At 39.8% G+C, this 14,422-nt stretch overlaps 1 protein-coding gene across 2 annotated transcripts in view; it reads right to left on the bottom strand.

The window, feature by feature from the left end:
• B3GLCT (beta 3-glucosyltransferase) overlaps positions 1–14,171 on the bottom strand; it is a 49,667-nt gene extending 35,496 nt beyond the window's left edge. For both annotated transcript variants that reach the window (XM_082277724.1, XM_082277725.1), the window contains exons 1-4: positions 13,953–14,171; positions 6,073–6,134; positions 3,656–3,695; positions 518–627 (exon numbers count right to left, since the gene is read on the bottom strand). In XM_082277724.1, the coding sequence (XP_082133850.1) occupies positions 518–627; positions 3,656–3,695; positions 6,073–6,134; positions 13,953–14,040 (300 nt within the window). In that variant the 5' untranslated portion in view covers positions 14,041–14,171. The remainder of the gene's footprint in view (positions 1–517; positions 628–3,655; positions 3,696–6,072; positions 6,135–13,952) is intronic.
• Between the last annotated feature and the right edge of the window lie 251 nt (positions 14,172–14,422).

The raw sequence follows: 14,422 nt of genomic DNA, 5'->3' as shown, positions 1-14,422 counted from the left end.
GCCTTAGGATTTTAACGTCCACACACATTTCTGCTCTACTGCCATGATGTCAAACTTGTGCAATGAAATTCTGACATTACAGCAATGAAATCTACATTACAGCAAATTCATTTGCTCTATTAAAATACTCACCTAAAATTATTCTAACTAATAATTAAATTGTTATGTTTTTCACTTCATAAAGACTACACCATTTTTTTCTTTTTTTTTTCCATAAACACACTACAGTCATATTGGAAAATTGCCTTCTTCCAGGTCTTTCTTATCATTTTTGCATCAAATGTCATCCAAACAATAACAGCTGTTACACAAAAAAGTTGATAGTTGAAATTAGAAGTAGTGATAAATCACAGCACACAATCAGTAAATAACCAGTGAAATAATTTTCTTATAAGCACACAGAAAACAACAAAAGAAATAGAATGGATTTGATAAAAAGGAAACAAACCTCAGTATTTTTAGTAAAATGCAATAACAGCATATATAACAAGGTGCACTTTATATTATCTCAACATACCTTTCCAAGATCTACAGCCTGTTTCAAAATATCTCTTTTTAGATCTTCTGCTCTCTTGGAATGAAAAGAATTACTTTGACTCTGGATGACAAATACAATTCCTTTTAATTCTGTAAACAAGAAAATAAGAAGATTTAAAGATAAAAGAAGTTATTTTCTGATTTGCTCCAAAGCTAATGAGAACCCAGGTGTGTGTGGGAATCTATTACCCAGTAAGCTATTCCTTTAATTATACAAACATTTCATGAAATAGTAAAAAGGCATTATTTAACACACACACAAATCCAAACCAGCCCTTTTAAAGATTCGTTTATAAAGAGCATGGCATGACTGGCAGATGTGCAGCAGTTAACAGTAGTCACACTCATGAGGTTGCTTTTCCTCCAATACACCAGCATTCCTTATCATCAGAGTTAAAAGGTGTTAGTCAGAGACCAGCATCTCCCCTCACTAGGTAATGCATGAACATGAAACAGAAAAGATGCTTCCCAAACAAAGAGTTTAAAACCCTACCCAGAAACGAACATCAGATGGAGAAATACACTCATGAGAACGCTAAGTTGATACTCTTATCTAATATGACAGCATCAGTATCTCACAAGTCTTCACAGTGTTTTAAGGCATCATAAGTAAGAACTTCAAACAGGAGAGAAGACTGCAAGAAATTTAAAAGACAATAATGAAGTAGCTTTGCAAATGTTTATGGATTATAAAAGTGCCTGTTACAAAGTACAATAGCTCATGACACAGGTGGCCAAATTTTCTTGACAACAGTAGATAGAATAATCCCTCAATACTTAGAAATCTTAGAAAAACAAGAAGATATGATCCCATTCAGAAGCAGAGCACAGCAGACAACAGAGGATGAGAAAGGGAAGAGGACAGATGCCTTTTGCAAAATTCTTAACAAGTTTGATCTATGCTGTATAACCCACTCAAGACCATTAACTAAGTATCAATCAATGTGTAAGATGAGGAGTAACACATGATACTGCAGCTTCTGTTTGTTTGGCCACAAAAGGCTGAACTTTACAGATACTACGTAGAAAGTGTACCGGGAAACTCAGAATACAACTTAAGACAGCACTACAAGGAAAGAAATTAATGTCCATGAGATCAGTACAGAATGTTGAAAATTGTGGAGAAGGAACAAAGTTCAGACCAAATAAATTATATGCTAACTTGGCAAATAGAATAGAATGAGTGAAGAACAGTGGAACAAAGATGGAAGAAAACTGCCCAAAGGAAAGAAGTAATGACAAGGAAAAAGACTAAAACTGAGCCCATGAAGAAGGATCACAAGGAGAACATTGTGAACAGAAAGAGCATTAACCACAAATATCTGCACTAAGATTATGGAGAGATTGCTATGTCCAGGACCTGAGGATCGACTACATTGCTTTGTTCCTCTGAACAGTTATTTTTTAATTTAGACCTATGACAGCTCAAAGCTGCAGTAAGCTGCTTTTCTACTTTTCCCTCAATATTACTTTCCCTCAATTTATTAGCATATTCATCAAGACATTGTCAAATTCTGGGAGGTTTCTGGTGATATATTGTGGAGATTGAGTAAGCATTGGTTTAGGTATCAGTATTCATTTCACATTTTTCCTACACAGCATAGGAATTAACACTGTTCATGCTCTGAACCACCAAACAAACTGCTTAAAAATCCTGTGCATAATAAAAACATCTGAATAGCAACTAATTGCTACCTAGCAAGATCTTTGCTGGATTTCCTGTGCAAAAATTAAAATCGGTGCAAAAACTGAAACTACACTTTGTTGATGCTAATGAGAGTCAAAGGGCTAAATCTACATGCACAACACCAAAAACATCCACAGAGATAAAAAACAAACATTACCTTGTTTTTATATAATTGCTGTTTTAGTACCAGTATATTTACAGATATGGAAACACTTAGTTTCACTTATGGTACACTTAATGACACCTGTGACATTCCACAACAGAATACTTTCTAGGAATAAGATAACATCTACTTTGACGATTAAATCAAATGGAAATAGTTTCCTTTGCTACAGGGAGTTTAAAGTAGTTAATAAAAAGACATATTCAGTGTATGAAAATGTCAACAGAAAATAGTTATAATATTAAACACCTAAATTGTTTCTCAAGCTGAGAAACACTTAACAAAGCAAGAGAAAGAAAAGTCTTTTGAAAGATTAATATCCAAAAGTGCTACTGATGTGTATATAAGAGTTCAAAAGAAAAAAATGAAGTATCAGGGGAACTAAGAACCATCAGGAACTATACTCTGTTTCAAACTCTTACATCTTACCTACAGGAATGGGTTAAAAGACCTAAAAAAACCCCCAAACCCAAACCAAAATAACGTTATTAGGCAGAGGCAAAAAATTACGTATTTTCATACATCAGACCAGCAGTTCATCCAGTCCAGTACATTTTCTTTAACCATAGTAACAGGAAAGAGTACTCAGAGACACCACAAAATGTTCACTTTCTCCAGTGCTCCTCAAACTCTAACAGCACTGACAAATGTTATATTAGGAAATGCCAGAAGACAGGCATAATTAAGCAGGGTCCTTTTAGAACAAGCAGAGCCAAGTCCTGAGGGTTTAGCAGAGTGAGAAGTCCAAGGTCATAGTGCAGAGAATGTAAGTCAGGTCTGTTAACTTTTTGCCAGAAGGGCATCAGACTCGTCTTCAGAAAAGGCAGAACCCTGCAGAATTTTTATTCTCATTATTTATCACGTGTCCAGCAGCAAAAAATTGTTTTATCACTATTTCACCTATTAATGTTTGACATGCTTCTTAAATACTTGCTTCTAGATATTACGGAGTTAGTATAACTTGTTACAAGCAATTTATAATAACCCTAATTATTACAAGTACAATTAGAGCCTAGCAGAATGGTAAAATTCAGTTTCATCTCAAATTGTTACAAGAACAGCTACTAGGTATCATAAAATTTTATTTTAAACTACAGTGCGCTACAAAAAGCAATTCATCCGTTTCACAGTGCAAGTGTGCATGTTCACAAAAAACTTAACTTCAAGAACTTCAAGTACAATCAAAGATTTAGAATTTTCTGTTTGATGAAACTACATGAACCAAGAAAAGAAAAAGTATTTGTGAAACAGCACTATACTCTACTTACCTCTGCCTATTTTACTGATTGTTCTACTTTTTTCAGTCTTCTAGAAGAAAGAAAGAAAAAAACCCAAGTAAGAATACACACAAAACCTCAAATAGTTCTACAGAAAAACACTGGGAGTCAAAGCACTCATCAGATTATAAATGTATACATAGAGGTTTTAACTCAAAAACTAATATGAAAAATAAAGTAAAATAAAAAAACCCCCAAAACATCAAGAACTGCAACAGATATTACATGCTATTATTCAGAAGATACAGTAAGAGTAAGAAAAAAAAATAGAAAATGCTTTGCCATGACTCAATTTATACCACAGCTCTTTAAATTATTACTAACGATATCTTTTTTTTTAATAATGCATCTCCCAAGCACTAAGTTTGGAATATGGAGCTCTACAATAAAAACACACCTGTTCGGTGTGAAAAACCCCCCAGCACACTCTTATTCACTTAATCTACTCTCAAACTTCTATCAAAACACAATTCTTCAAGGACTCAAATGCAATTTGTATCAAGACAAATATCAAAAGGTTGTTGCACATAATGTGACTCCACCGGCATTTACTCAGGCATCACAAACATATGTGATGGAATTTTAACAGAGTGCTGAGGAAGAGACAACAGTGACACTGCATTTGCATCATTAACCAGGAAACAAGACATACACATAAAAATATCTTAGGAGCATATTCGATTGCTTCTAAGTAACAGAGATGGAGTGGAAAGGTGTGGCTTAAGAGAGAGAGGACTGGAGAAAGAGCTCTGCACTGCCTAGAAAACTGTACAAAGGAAAACAGAGCCTTCATTTGTTGCACAATTTATCCCAGGTGACAGCATCCCAGTGCTTTGCTCTGTCCACATGAAAAATCAAACTCATCTTTACTAATTGCATAAGAATGTCGTAGGATTTATCTCAATTCAAGTGTTTCAGGACTTTCAGACAGAAATGCCATACAAGGCACTCCTCGGTAATAAGCTCATACATAGTTTTCCTACCCTTGAGCCAATTTCTATTTATAAGTACCTAGCCCCCTCCCTTTTTTTTAAATATCAGATCTATGTAATCCTTTTAGCTCTACTTGCATCAGATGATCTTTCCTCTGACTTTTACACCGAAATGAATAAGCTCCAACTTCCTTGGTAGCCCTCTGTTAAACCTTTTCAAAAATTACTGCAATTGCATCCATTCTTATGACCCTTTTTCTGCTGCCTGGGTCAGTAAAGTTTAAAAGATTTCTTATAACACTAATTTTTTTTGATATCTATACACAACACTGTCATTATAGCACAGTAAGTTAACATTCTAAGCTAACCTATTATCAGAGAAAACATAGGAAGATTGATTTCCTGTGCAAACAAAAATCTATGTGTTTTGTGGTACACAGTGTGAAGAACAAGCCATATTTACAGTTATTTTTATTAAAACACAAAACAATTATTGCTGGTTATATTCCTGTTAATGTTCTTTTAAAAAGGGGGGGGGGAAGATATTTTGGCCTGAAGAGTTCTAGGAAGCACCTCTGACTTCATCTGAGGGAAGGTTTTGAAACTAAAATAGTAGGAGTGCCTTCATAAATTATATCCTGTATAAGAAGGATAACAGCTGGATTGAGACAGTAACAGAATTTATCAAACAGCAACCTACTAGTAATGCCAACAGAATGCCATTACCGAGCCTCCCAGATACACTGCGCAGATCAGCAGTTTGCAATAGGGATATTTTTCATTTAGAAAAATTACTGTAGGTACAGCAATCACCATCAAAACCAAAAATTACTTAGAAATACGTACTTCTGACTATACTTCTATTGTGTTTGATGTCAGATCACTAGATCTAAATAGCAGCTATAGATTCTAACTCTTGATTCATTCCAGTACTTTTATTTTCCTCCCTTAAATTTCTTTTATACATACACAAATATCTGTTACAAATACATACACATATAAAAATGGTAGTCAGAAGTCTGTCAAAGGACATGCATGCATACACACCTAACACTCACTACGCTATTTAAAGCTAGGGCTAGCTCTGGCCATTAGTTCTCCTAATCTATTAATTTGAAATTTCATACCTAAGCTTTGCTTGAGCCGTGACTTGAATGGTAATATGTAATAATGCTAATTTGGCAGAAAGGCAGCCATTTCCCTCTCAATGTATTACATATTTAGCAGGACCAAGAAGAAAGTAAAACCTGTCTTTAAAATAATAAAGGTTATATATTCAAAAACTTTTCTCAACAGCAATAGCACTAAGAACTTATATGACACAGAACAGAAAGACATCATATGACATTTAGTACTACTGGAGTCAATGGTCAAAATAATCAATGCTACAGATATTAGGCTTTCTGCTCTGGTCTATTCTAGCTTATTTTATAATGTCTGTAAAATGTTCCTGCTCTAGCAATTAAAATTTATTACCTGCAGTACTGGTAGTTCAGTCTCATCTTCTGCACCTTCAGGAACTACATTTACAGCAAAAGCTGAAAGAAAAAACAGATTTCTTTCACATTACAGGAGCTCACTTTCACAACTGACAAAGTTCTACAGCAAAAAAAACCCCAACCCCCCATCATTTAGGTAGATTTTTCACATTAAATGACACTGTATTTGTAATAATCTTTGTGAACATGAGAGTCTGTTCTTATAGAATTTATACATTTGCTGCCTGACAATTCCTATACCATCACTGAAAAAAAATACTCTTTGATATGAAGCCAATTTTTCTTGGCTTCAAGGCAAATAAATCCTTGAAAAAAATCTGTTCAGTCCAGTAGCTCACTTGATAGCAGCCTAATGTGCTACCAAATGGGAGACCTGCAGTCCACTGTTTTTAGGTTGAAGTTTGGATTACCAAAGCTTCTCTTGGAACCACAGAAACTGACAGTGACTGACAGAAATTTCTATCAAAGTGAAGATGACTATCACAGGCTTCGAATGCCATCTTTGAACAACAGTCAAACTTGTAAATATATGAGACCCAAATAAATGTTCACAAAAAGAACAGAGCTAGTCTGCACAGAAGTAGCATTATCTTAAACTATTTATAGTGACACCACCTTTTGCATACACTTCTGGTTTGTATTAGAAAAATAATTGTAAAATGGGTTCTAGTGTTGCTTTTTTTGTTATTGATGTAGTCAATCAATTTGTCTCAGCCTACTCATTTGTAAAAGTAGTTCCATTTCACATTAGAAAGCCTTGCTAAGATTCTTCTTAAGAAATCTTTTTCTTAAAAGTACTAAAGAGATGCAAATGAAAGTAAATTGTTACAATTTGGAAGGAATTCAAGATACTATTCATCACGGTCAAATTGATGGTCTTCTTAAAAACTGGGGCAGAAAACAGATTCAAGTGGATTGTCCCACTACATATTTAAATTACTTATTGCTTGAAATTGACTTCAAAGTGAGTTGCTAGCCATTATCATTCCTCTGACACACTAGAAACCTACAACATAGGAGAGCAAAACAAGATTGTCCTAGGTCTAGGGAGCCCCATCTCTGAATACCTACATCCCTATTCTCTTCCAGCTGGAGATCAAATTTCATCAAGTGCCCATGAGTAGAGGTTGGTCTCTCAGGTCCTGATTAACCTGAATCTCAAATCACACCACTAGATCCAGACATCATTCTAACATAGCAGACTCATGGTGCCCATAAATCAGAATCACAGAATATTCTGAGTTGGAAGGGACCCACAACTCTTAAGTGAATGGCCAGTACAGGGATTGTATCTGTGTTATGAGCACCAGGCTCTAACCAACTGAGCTAATCTCAAGGTCATTTTCCTCCTTTTCTCCCAAAATAACAGTATTTACAGATTCAGACAAGGAATAGTTTCCCCCACACAAACCAGATCCACACTTTCTTCTTGACACGATCCTAATTACAAGATCAACACAAAACATCCTTATTCCAGGAAATGTATTAATTATGTAGTATTAACCTGAAGAAGTATCACCTCATAAATTCAGATTATTCACAAGCCTAATTTTTAAGTTTTTAATATGCACCTGAAGAATGACACATGGAACCTAAGACAACTGGGATTGACAAGAGATGCTGCCTCTGTCACCACAGTGCATTCAATAACCCATGCCACACTGCTCCTAAGCTTTATGCAATATTAATACACACGATCCTTGAAATAAATCAAACAATAATCAGATCACCTTTTTCACACTACATCTTTGAGAGCACAGACAAAGCTCTTCAGGGAATTAATTAAACAACCTACTCATCCTGGTATTACAGAACCACAGATTTGTTGAGGCAGGAAAGGATCCCTAATGGTCATTTAGTTCAACCCCCCAGTGTTGGGTCCTCAGGACCTTGTCTAGTCAGGTTTTGATTATCTTTTAGAACAGACTCCATAAACTGTCTGAGCAACCTCTTCCAGTGTTCAATCATTCTTAGATTTAAAAAAACCCAAACAACAAAATAAACAAACAAACAAACAAACAAACCCCAAAGAAAGAAGTAATTATGTTCAAACAGAATTTCCTGTATTTCAGATTGTGTAAACTGCCTCATGTCCTGTTAAGAACCAGAGTCTGGCTCTGTCTTCTTTACTGCACCCCATCAGGTATTTACACTTTGGAGGTCCTCCCTGAACCTTCTTTTCTCCAGGCTAAACAGCCCCAGCTCCTTCAGCCTCTTCTTGTCTGTCAGGTGTTCCAATCTATTAATAATCTTCGTGGTCCTTTGCTGGACTCATTCCAGTATGTCCATGTCTCACTTGTACTGGAGAGGCCAAACTTGGACACAGCACCCCAGGTATGTCTCACCAGTGCTGAGCAGACAGGAGGGGTCACCTCCCTTGCCCTGCTGCCAACTCTCTTCCCACTGCAGCTCAGGGGCTGCTGGCCATCTTTGCCACAATGGCACACTGCTGATTCATGATCAGTTTGCTGCACGCCAGGACTCTCCAGTCCTTCTCTGCAAATCTGTTTCCCAGACAATGTGCCCCCCCGTGTGCAATGTTGCATGAGGTGCCTCCTTGTCAGGGGCTGGACTTTGTATTTCCCTTCACTGAACTCTGTTTCCCAAGTTTCCTGTCTGCCCACTTCTCCAGCCTGTTGAGGTCCCTCTGAATGGCAGCACAACCAGATGGTGCATCAACTCCTCCTGCACATTTCGTATCCTCTGCAAATTCGCTGAGGGTGCACATCCCATTGTCCAGGTCGTTAATGAAAGGTTAAATACTACTGGAGCCATCATGCCATTCATCAGAGCCCATGAGCCCACAAAGTCAGATGGTTCATTAGAACACAGTGACTTCTCCCAATCACCCTCTTGTCCTTCATATGTTTGTCTTGTCCTTCCCTGTTTGGTAGTGATACCAAGGATTATTTGCTCTACCACCTTCCCAGGGACTGAGGTAGCACCAACCAACTTATATTTGCCCTCCTTGAAGACCAGGGTGATATTCTTCTAGCCTTGAGGAATCTCCCCCAATCACCACCACCTTTCAAAGATTATAAAGATTTGCATTGACATCATCAAACTCCACCAGCACTTGTGTGTGCTTGCCATCAGGTCTTGTGGACTTCTGTATGTCCATTTTGTTTAAATGTTCCCTAAACCAGTCCTCCTCCAGTGAGATAACCCTTCTTTGCTCCAGACCTTCCCATGAGTTTCAGGGGCCTGGGACTGCTGAAGGTGAGTCTTAATAATACCAATCAAAGCAAAGAAGGTTCCGAGTTCCTTGACCTCTTTCATGTCCTTTTTTCTATCCCTGTCCCCCATTCATAAGAAGGCCTATTATTATTTTCCCTAGTCTCCCTTTTGCTGATACACCTGCAGAAGCTCTCCTTCTTACCTTTCACAAGTTGAATCCCTCACCAGATTCAACTCCAGGTGGGCCCTGGCTTTCCTAATGGCATACCTGCACTCTCAGACAGTGTCTCCACGTTACTCTTGGGGTGACCTGACTGTATTTCTATCTATTGTGTGCTTCCTTTTCATGTTTGAGTTTTGCCAGGAGCTCCTGTTTGTGCAAGTGGGCCTTCTGCCATCTTTGCCTGCCCTCCTGCATGTGGGGATGGATCACTGTTGTAGGAGATGAACCTTGAAAATCAACCAGCTCTGACCCTGCCACACAGTGCAATTTCAACATTCACACATTTAATTTATTCAGCAAACCAATACATGCAATGAATGCTAAAGTCTCTCACTATATCATTATTCTTATTCCCTGCGACTTCAGAAAGGCAGCCTCCCCTTCTCTTCCAACATTGAAACACATTAGAATGACTTGGTATCTTTTATGTTAAATATATCAGGAAGAATTTTTCCAGCTAATACATTTTAATAAGACAAGAACTGTTCAGACTATTTTTAAACTACTGAAGAACCATTCACAAAACAGACTAACAGACCCCTGAAGACACCACCAAAAAAGCCTCAAGAGTCTTCATCCAACAGTAATGAAGCTTTTCACGCACACAGACTGTATGGACTTATCTTAGCAACACTCTTCTACCTGATTAGCAAATCTGTTATGCACATCTAATTTGATAAAGCAGTCTTCAGAAATCAACTGTGACCAAGACTGTGCTGTTCTGGCTAAGCAACCTGATCTCTCAGCATGGAAATAAATATGCTCTTCTAAGGATTTACTGGGAAAAGGGCAGCAGGAGAAGAACATGCTGGCCTGCAACCTATCAACAAAGGGACTGCAGGGTAGGTAGAAAATACAGTGCCTTGGTACAAGTGGACATCTCCAAGATTAATTCATTCACCTGCAGTTCACTTCCAAGGGGTTTCTGAAAAAGATGTTCCAGGGAGTAGACCACTGATAGAAATATTCTAACCCCAGATGCAGCTCATGGCCAGGTCACTTGTACAACACAGGCAGAAACCAAAAATTCTCTGTGTGAAGGACATCTTTTTGTTGTGTGCAAGGCATACATGCACAAAGAAGGATGACCTATGTCCAGGAGCTATCAGATGCTACTATCCTAAACCAGAAACTACTATGCTCGAACATCATTATTAATTCAGACAACTGCAACAGATGTCTTTCAGTACAACTCCCTAAAACACATTTCAGTCTCTGGAGCTAGAGGTACCTTTGAAAAATCCAGAATTTCCTCTAGTCCTTTTTTTGTTTTCTAATACAATGTAAGCATACCTCAGTAGGACCACTGACTTGCCATAGAGCACAGAGAAAATACATTGCAAGGAGAAACTTACTAGCTGGTAAAAGTTCGAGCCCTGTAGGTACCAGTAACCAAAAGACCAGGGTGATTAACTGTACAGTTTCTCATAAACAAAGCTACCCAAAGCATTAAAAAAACCAGCAAGGCACCATCTTAAATGCAACCTGTAATTTTGTATTTGTCATTTCATTATTTAATGCATTGTGTACTCTGAAGATTTTTAACACACGTTGTGCATTAACATCATGTCATCTGGCACAGCAGACAGAAGCAGAACATGTCAATCGCTAGTCCTACCCTCCTTTTGCTAAATGGCCAAGAACTGAGGACAAGAAAAGGAAAGAAAATTTAGAAAGACTTTAAAGTTCTGTATTATCATCAATCTTATCTTTATGTCTTTTGAGAGCAGAACTAAAATCCACTGGAAAAGCTAGACAACGTTTTTGGATCCTTTTAAAACCTAGACATGAAATATGAGAATTCCTATGCAATTAAATTCCTTCAATTCCTATTATTTTTGTCAAGTATTCCATTATTTCCATTAAAATTTTGGTAAGTAAATAGACTTGATTATAACGCTAGAAAATAAAACCCAGTAATTATTTTCATTGTTGAGCAACCGAACAGCAGGAATATGTGCAGGATAGAAAAAATGGATGTAAACACTGCAGCATTAAAATACAGTAAACTGGATAAATATATACAATTATATAATATCACATTTTATATGTAAACGTAATCCTTTCCTCAGTAATAACCTTTCAAGCGTAAACACCTTCCAAACGTTTACAATTATATGTCCTTGAAGTGCAAATGATGTTAAAAACTGAGGACTTAACTCTTTGCTTTCACAGACTAATTCACCTGAGACAGAAAAGCAACACTTCTGTTATACTCCTCTTTTAGAGTCTGATTCAAGGTTGACTGACCCCAGAGTCGTTCCAACCACCTCACTAAGCTGTGGGTCAGTTTAAATGAGCTACAAAAAAGTAACAATTCTATGACTTAATATATGGCAAAACTATGACTAACAATAACCACTTCAAATAATGACAGCTAGTGATTATGTTGTACACCGTAGAGAAAACATTTAAAATAGAATTTCTTTGTACTTCTAATAATAATTTAATGAAAGGCCTATTTTTGTTTTGGTTGGGTTTCTTACCCCTTCCAAGTTTTCAAAGAACATAAGATTCTATGGATTGACATGATTCCAGAGAAAATTTGCATTGATGCTGTCAGTCAAAGAGATGGCATCTTCCATGATGAGACAGCCTGTGAGCACTATAAATTAGTTTCGTGTATTTATATGCAAGCTTTTATAATATTTCTTCATTGTTGCCACCCTATCAGCATCAAAGACTCTGGTTTAGCCAGATAAGAATGAATTACAGACTCATCAACACAAAATAGGGAGAGCGCAGGGGAAGGAGGAAGAGGAGAGGGTGATGCAAGCAAATTTACAGCATCTGAAGCTTTTCATAAAATAAAAGCAACTACTTATATTTCTTTACACAAATGTCACATATGGGACGAAGGCAGCTGAAATCACCACTTTGAATCAGTGAAATGTCTAAATGAGTGCTGTGAACACCAGTATCTTTATAAGAGGCAAGCAAAGAAAAACAGTAGAAGAAAAAGCATCATCATGATCCCTTCTGATTGCCTAGAAGTTACACCATACAAAATCATCTGAACACATTTTCGCATTCTGTAAGCTGCCACCTGCAAGCTGGAATTTATGAAATTACTTAACTACTTACAGACAAGCTGTTTGCTTCTCTGGAAAGCAAACCAAATTATTTCTGTTTTCCAAGAACAAAGCTGATTGTTTTGCAAACTCCCTATCCAGGCCATCTCAAAAGCATGGGTTATTTGGGAAAGGATGGCTTCTGTAACATAAAAAGGTATTAAAAAACCAAAAGAAAACCATGATACTGCGGGAAGCTTCTGGTGAATAAATTCCATAAAAGCATTAATTGAGACCTACTAAACAAGAATACAAGTGTTTCCACTTCTGCTTTCTACCTGCATGTATGTATGTATGCATGTATATACAATAAACACATATAGGGGAAAAAACTGAAGCTGCTACTCTCTGACTGTGATTACAATCTGTTTGAGGTTACAAGTGCTATAGTACCTTACTGGAGCAAAACTACTCATCCCAGAAAGAATGAAATGCAGCTTTAGGAAGAGCTGTACAGATCAGGACTGCTCCAAAAACCAAGCTGTGTCAGTGAAAGGAAAAGTGTTTAGCAGAAGAAAAACCAAAATATCACCGTTTTACTTTGCTGAAAACGTGATTTATTAGTACCAGTTTTCCCCTGCATGATTTTGATGCACAAGCCATAGCAGTGAAAGAGAATCAAATCCAAAGGCTCACAACAAACTGGCAAGCCTATGCTGACAAAGACAGAAATATTCAGGAATAGAAATAATGAGAAACAGAACAGATGTAAACATTTACTTCTGTCTCTTACACTCGCGCCAACAGCTCCCAACTCCAGGAGCCTGTAGCAACCCAACCGCTGACATACTACTAATCCTTCTCCTTTAATCTTCTCCCACCTGACTAAACACATGGAAAATATCTCTAAAACACAGTAGTATATGTCTTTCCTCTCGGCTGGCATTTCAGCCGGGCGGTTTTCCCTTTCCCCCCGCCCTGAGCAGAACACCCCGTCAGTGCGGCGCTGCCCAAACACGAGCACTAGTGCTCCGCGCTGGGTCCGGCGGGCTGTTCCACGAAGCTGTTCCCGATCCGAGGGCCGGTTTCCCCGGGGCAGGCTGTCCCTGCCCTCACCCCCTGGCCCCGCACACGGCCCCGGGGACGGGAGGCGATCCCGACACTGCCCCCGCAGCCGGCGCCGCGCAGGGACCCCGCGCCGCACGGCCGCGCTCCAGCCCGGATCGCCAACAAACTTCGGGAACAGGGGCACCTCGGCTCCCCCGCCCGCTTCCCCGCGCGGGGCGGGATAGAGCGGGCAGGAAGCGGCGGCGGCTCCGGCGCCGCTCCGAGCTCTCCGGCTCTCCGTGCCCTCCTCCCTGTCATCACCTCCTCGGAGGGGCCGAGCGTCCCGGGTCTCCTCCCTTCACCTCGCCATGGCGTCCCGGCCCGGCCCCCGCCACTCACCCCGGGCGCGGAGCGGCGGGAGAAGGAAGACGAGGTGGGTGCAGGCAGCGAAGAGGAGCCAGCGGCTGCAGCCGAGCTCCCGAGACATCTTGGCGGGGGCCGCTGAGCCGCACGGCGCGGGGAGGAGGCGAGGGGCACGGTGCGCCCGGCTGCCCGCCTCTGCCGCAGGAGCACGGGCGAGCGGCCTCCGGCTGGTGGCGGTGCCGCCGTCGCCGCCTGCCCGCCCTCCTCCTCCTCCTCCCTTCCCCTTCCCTCCTCCCCGGCAGGACCGGCCGCCAGCGCCGGCGGGAGGGGGAGGCGCTCGGCGGCCGCCGCGCCCTCTGGCGGCGGCAGCGGGAGAGGCAGCGCCCTGCGGCCCCGCGCTGCCGCGGCTCCCCGCTCCCGGGGCGCTCATCACGGGACACCCGCCGCTCCCGGGGACAGGCAGTGAGCATCCTGCCCGATGCAATCCCAGTAAGCACAGCTCTCCT

This window comes from Coloeus monedula, assembly GCF_965178545.1.
Source record: "Coloeus monedula genome assembly, chromosome: 3".
Taxonomy (NCBI): domain Eukaryota; kingdom Metazoa; phylum Chordata; class Aves; order Passeriformes; family Corvidae; genus Coloeus; species Coloeus monedula.
This window is presented reverse-complemented; position numbering and strand designations above follow the sequence as displayed.